The 6000-nt window shown below is 41.6% G+C and overlaps 1 protein-coding gene across 1 annotated transcript in view; it reads right to left on the reverse strand.

The window, feature by feature from the left end:
- Window positions 1–5768, reverse strand: part of LOC131562659 (vesicle-associated membrane protein 2-like) — a 29237-nt gene extending 23469 nt beyond the window's left edge. The window contains 3 exon segments of the mRNA XM_058812484.1: window positions 1942–1964; window positions 1966–2006; window positions 5723–5768. Coding sequence (XP_058668467.1) covers window positions 1942–1964; window positions 1966–2006; window positions 5723–5768 — 110 coding nt within the window.
- Between the last annotated feature and the right edge of the window lie 232 nt (window positions 5769–6000).

A 6000-nucleotide genomic window follows, 5' to 3' on the forward strand; every position in this document is an offset into this window, starting at 1 on the left:
AGTTATGGCCTCATTAATGCACTGCCAGAATGCCTGGGGCACTGAAGTGGGCTCCCCAAAGGTGCCTTTGGCTGCAAAATTCAGTTTGGCAGTGTTGCCTGAGGCTGGGATCCCTATGGATAGCAGTGGCCCCAGAAGCTCCCAGAGCTGCTTGCAGCCCTGCTGTGGCTCACACCTCACCCTTTCACTGGGGCTTGAGCTGAAAGAGCAGAAATTGAACTTGCCCAACCTTTGAGGACCTCACAACCACTACTTAAAACCATTAAAACCAAGTTCCACCTGCCAGGGAAACCACTCCATCCCAATAGGATTTATTTTGAGTTGTCACAAAGGATCAAAATCTGACTATAACGTACATCACACACAACACAAAACAAGATCTCCCTGAAGCATCAGCAGCCTCAAAGGAGATCCTGGTACAACAACAGAGCTAAAATTAAAATTGTTAAACTTCTTTGCAGGTAAGGAAGTAAATAGGCATTTTCCCAATCATCACAAGCAGATTTTCTCCTGTGGAAACACTGTGTCACTACCACAAACGTCAGGAGAGCTCCTCTCTTGAGTTATGCACTGTTGGAGTCCCAGAGACCACAGGAGTATGTGAGAAGAGTTTTTCCCTGCCACGTGTTTTGCTGTGAGCAGAGCTTATAAATTCAGTGATGTTCTTGGTCAGAGCTATGAGATAACTCCAAATCTGGAGCTCTGCCATGCACCTTTTCTGCCTAGTAATTCTCATCTGTTTTTTGCAGCTCCCAAGCTGTCCTTAAAATGACTTGACATACAGTAGATACTCTCAAGGTTGTTCCCTTCCAGCATTCTTGCTGCCATCTAATTTGGTTTCAGCTGCCTTTTCTGGAGCTTCTCTGCTCCCTGCACAAGGCAGGAGGTGATGGGAAGGATGGGTGGTTTTACAGCTGCAGGAGTTGCAGGATGTGGTGTTTGTGAGGGTCCCCGGGACGAGGTGAGAGATGAGAATCTGACTCCATGTTCTCAGAAGGCTGAGATATTATATTATATTATATTATATTATATTATATTATATTATATTATATTATATTATATTATATTATATTATATTATATTATATTATATTATATTATATTATATTATATTATAACATTACATTACATTACATTACATTACATTACGCTATACGAAAACTATACTAAAGAAAGAGAAAGGATACATCAGAAGGCTTAACAAGAATGAATAATAAAAACTTGTGACTCAGAGTCTGACACAGCTGGCTGTGATTGGTCTTTAATTAAAAACAATTCACATGGAACCAATCCAACATTCACCTGTTGGCAAACAATGTCCAAGCCACATTCCAAAGGAGCAGCAATCAGATCATTGTTGTTTTCATTCCTCTCTGAGGCTTCTCAGATTCCCAGGAGAAAATCCTGGGCAAAGATGATTTTTCAGAAAATATGACAGTGACAGCAGCCACCAAAGAGAGGTGACAATCTTTATGCTCAGGCACAGCAAGCTCGTAATTAGCGTGCCCATCCTAATTAATTGCCTAAAATCTAATCCAAGCTTTCTGGTAAAGAAGGGAACTGAAGGCCTGCATCACTTGAAAGCACAGACATTCTCTGCAATATCACAGAGCAGGAATTAAAGCTGGAATTAAAGTCCAGCCTACATTGACATCATTCTTCCTGCATTTACATAATTCTTCTATTATTGCCTCTGGACCATGTCATATCAGCTTCTAATTTCTCAGAAGGGTTATTCAAAGAAATTTGTGCAAAAATATTAGCACTGTGTTGTAGAACTTCATTTTGAACTACATGAAGCATCACAACTTTAAAATATAATTTATCACCGTCTGGCATGATTTTGGGGAGCTACAAAGAATGCAAAATCCATATAAAAGCTCCATCACTAGGCCCCTAACCATCAGATTGTGTACTTTTTTAAGGAAAAGAAAAAAATTACCATTGGTTCTGAGAACTGCCATTGCCAAGAACAAGTCAAATTAATTTTGAAAGAGGAACAAAATTCTGCAATTGTTGTTGAAAAAGGCTATGAATCCCTAGGAAATACTGTTAAATGGCAGCCACCCTGTGCCATCAGATCAGTCAGCACAGAGGCAGCCCAGCAGACTGAGAGCCCTGCAGGCTCTGTGTTTGCAGCCACCTTGGGAGAAACCTCCAGGGACTTTCTGAGTGATTCAGCACAATAGGCTCAGCTGACTCAGACATCCTCAGCTCTCCCAGCTGGGCCTGGCGCTGGGGGGTCAAACTCATGACTGAGAGATTTGTCATCTCACTGAGATGTTTTGGAAACAACTCGCTGTTTAGATCTGACAGTGAGAGGCAGCTGCAACTCTTAATTAAGAGACAACTGGAGATACCCAGTGTTACTGTTTTGCATTTCAGCACTGGCTGAAAGAACATTAAGGATGATTGTGTATCTAATATTTTGAGAAACCATCTGACACACACTTTCATTTTTGTTCATATGTGTGACAGTGTTCACAGGGGTCTGAGGATGAGGGAAGAGATGAGGATCTGACTTCCATGTTTCTGAAGGCTTGATTTATTATTTTATGATATATATTACATTAAAACTATACTGAAAGAATAGAAGAAAGGATTTCATCAGAAGGCTGGCTAAGAATAGAAAAAGAAGGAATGATAACAAAGGCTTGTGTCTCAGACAGAGAGTCAGAGCCAGTTGACTGTGATTGGCCATTAATTAGAAACAACCACACGAGACCAATCCCAGATGCACCTGTTGCATTCCACAGCAGCAGATAACCATTGTTTACATTTTGTTCCTGAGGCCACCCAGATTCCCAGGGGGAAAAATCCTAAGGAAAGGATTTTTCAGAAAAGATGTCTGCGACACATATGTGTGAGCTACACAGCAGAATTTTTCCCTTAGTCAGGCTAGGGAAGGGAGAGGCAAACACCAGGAGGATGCCAGGCCTTGGTACCACTGTGCCTTGGTACAGTTCACATGAGGACCTCCAAGGCTGCTTTCAGCATCTTCTTTTATCTATCCAAAGTGCTTCTTAAAGCCTCCAACTGCAGGACCTAATCCCTTCAAAGCCTTTATCCTGACAACAGGCACTGAGCTAAGGAGCAGCTGTTATCCCACATATGGCAGGAACAGGTACAGGGGATGAAGGGGCACGGAAAGCTGGGGCAGAGCAGCTCCTCCTCCTCCTGTTCCTCTCCACTCTGACTCCAATCAGAGCTCACAACCTATTTCCAGCAGCAGGAGTTATTTTCTACCCCTCAGACTCAAGCAGTGAGAAAAGCTGGGGCTGTGCCCATGGGAAGTGAGAATCCCATCAGACAGCTCCAGGGGGGTCAGTGGCACAGCCCAGGGGAGAGGCACTGAGTGTGCATCAGTGCAGCACATCTGATCCATGATCCCTACCAAAAATGAAAAGATTTTTTTAAGAACCCCAGTCTGAGTCCTCTCTCCTCAAACTCTTTCCCTGCTGTTCAAATAAAACAAAATTGCACTGCCTCTCTCCCCTTTTTTATTTTTTACTGTTCAGCTATGACATTTGTGTAGTACATATTTACTGCTGTAACTTACACATATTTAAGACACTTTTTCTATGTGGACCCCTTCGAAAAGCACCCCACCCATTTGGGTTTTGCTGTGGGAGCAGAGTCTGACAGTCTGTGGTTTCAAAGGCATTTGAAAAATACGCCACAAACACCCCTTTGTTCAACTGTAAAGGAAATCAGAACATCTCCATAGCTTTGTACTCTTGAGATTTAACTCTAAAACAATTACCAAAATTAGCTACAAATGCACATTTACACACTATTTCAGTGCATGTCAGTGAAGGTTCTGGCCCAAGGAGCAGCTGAAGAAACGAATCCATCTCCCATTGTGCCTTGTGCAGGAATGTTCATCAGGGAATTGGGATGCTTTGAGGCACAAGGGTCTCTAAAGAAATAAAGGAGCACCACAGCCCTGGGGTTTGCTGTTAGTTTTGGGCTTGCCTTGTTTGTCCCTATGCAGTAACAGCTAAACCAACTTTTCCACTGCTGGTTTGCAGAGAGGGACTTGCACTGCCTGTGCTTGGAGATTTCTGCATCCTGGGGGAATTTGCACGTTTCCAGATGTGTTAATCCCACATGGGATTTTATTTCTGCATGAGGCCAGTTTAGCCAAGCCTAGCTAAAAAAGCTTTCTTCCCAATCAGCGTGGCCATGTGAGGTTTGGCACAACCCCAACAAACCTCAGTTTGATAAAGAGAGCAGACTCAAATTCTGTGCTCCTCTGTTCAGGTGTCACCTCTCAAAGAATTTATATTTAAACTCTTTAAGATTCTGAGCCTTCAGACTCAGAACCAAGCTCAGCCACAGTTGTGGGAGGACAGTCATGTTTCTCCTTGTGTCCAGGAAAGAGACATTCATTATCCACCCCAGCGCCTCCCACCAATGTTTTTGTTTTCCCATAGTGAAATGGGATAGTGACAAATAGCAGGTCCTGTTACTCTTAGAAAATCACACACTAATTCTGCCAGGAGAGGCGCAGAGAGATTTCTAAAATTTTCATAAAATTAGCCCATAAAACCCCATAAAATTAAGTGTTCTTCAGGTTCTCATTCCTTTTACAGGTAGTTAATGATGTTCTCTGCCTGCAGGGTGAGAGACTCCTCAACGACCGTCCTGGCTGGAGACCATCCCATCCCAATCCTGATGCTCTCAGTGGGGTAATTTGCTTTTCAGTTCAGCTGCCCACTAACTGTATGTATTTCAGATTTCTAGCTCATCTTCCCCCCCACCAGTTACTGCCCAGCCTATTTTAATAAGCCAGGTTTATCCTTGTTTGCATTCTACTCCTCTCACTTCTGCAGGGGAGCAAACAAAAGCTGCTCAATGGGAGTGAAAAAACCATGATATCATAAAACTGGTCAGGCTAAGGAGATAAGAGCTGATTGACAGAGGAGCATCACTGCTGGACCAGTGGCTGTCTGCAGGGATTGTCAGACCACAGGAAGATGTTTTCAGCCCTCTGAGATCTCTAGAACCAGCTCCCAACAAGAGCAAAGAGGATCCCTTCACCTACAAGAGAACAGAGATTGCTCCTTATGGTCCCTTTTTTCTATCTGAGCCCTTCAGTATTCAGTAAAAATGTGACTATTGACAGGTAAATGGCTACAAGCTTTGACTAATTCCAGTCCAGGACTATCAAGTTTCAAATTATTCCTCATAATTTGTTGTTTGTAATAACTGTGTCATGATTAATAGTGAATTGGTGGTAGAACAAAACCCCAAGTATAAATAATTAGCATTTGAGGTGTCGTCATTTTGGGAAGAAAGTTCTGCTTTGAACAGAGTTCTGTTCTCAAATGTGCTTTTCATGTATTACCGACAATATTCTACAAGGACTCTCCCTTATTACCAAATATTTACTCTGATCACCAGCCAAAGGATAATGCTCTGCATTTAATGTCCTGGGAACACATTTAATTAAATACTCCCACTAGTTTATTATGACTGCATTAACCATCTGGTGTACTAAATAGGCACACAGAGGAAAAGGAGAGGAACCCTAAGACATCATCTTTAATTTGATCAACATTTGTTAGGTTAGTGATGACCAACTGATTTATCTTCTCCACTATCTTCTACTCAAGCCACATGAATGTTGCTCACCAACTTGAAGGATTAGAGGAAATTCTGATCTACAGTGATATTTTAAGAACATTCTTTCATCATTTGAAGCCCTTGGATTTACATACCTGCACCTTGAAATTTGTTTTTATAAACATTATTTGCTATCTGCATTATGACTGTGAGGTTTTTGTGTTTCCTACCAAGAACAGAGAAATATTTTTATTTGTCACATCTTCATTTCTAACATCTATAACGTCGTATTCATTTAGAAACTACATAAATGAGATTTATTTTCATTAGGGAATGAAAGCAAATACCAGTGTGAACAATAATAAAAACCCTTTCTCTTAATATTTATACAGATATTAACATTATATTGTAAAAGGAGACAAATGTCATATAT

The sequence above is a fragment of the Ammospiza caudacuta genome, chromosome 11 (genome assembly GCF_027887145.1).
Source record: "Ammospiza caudacuta isolate bAmmCau1 chromosome 11, bAmmCau1.pri, whole genome shotgun sequence".
NCBI classification, from domain to species: Eukaryota; Metazoa; Chordata; class Aves; order Passeriformes; family Passerellidae; genus Ammospiza; species Ammospiza caudacuta.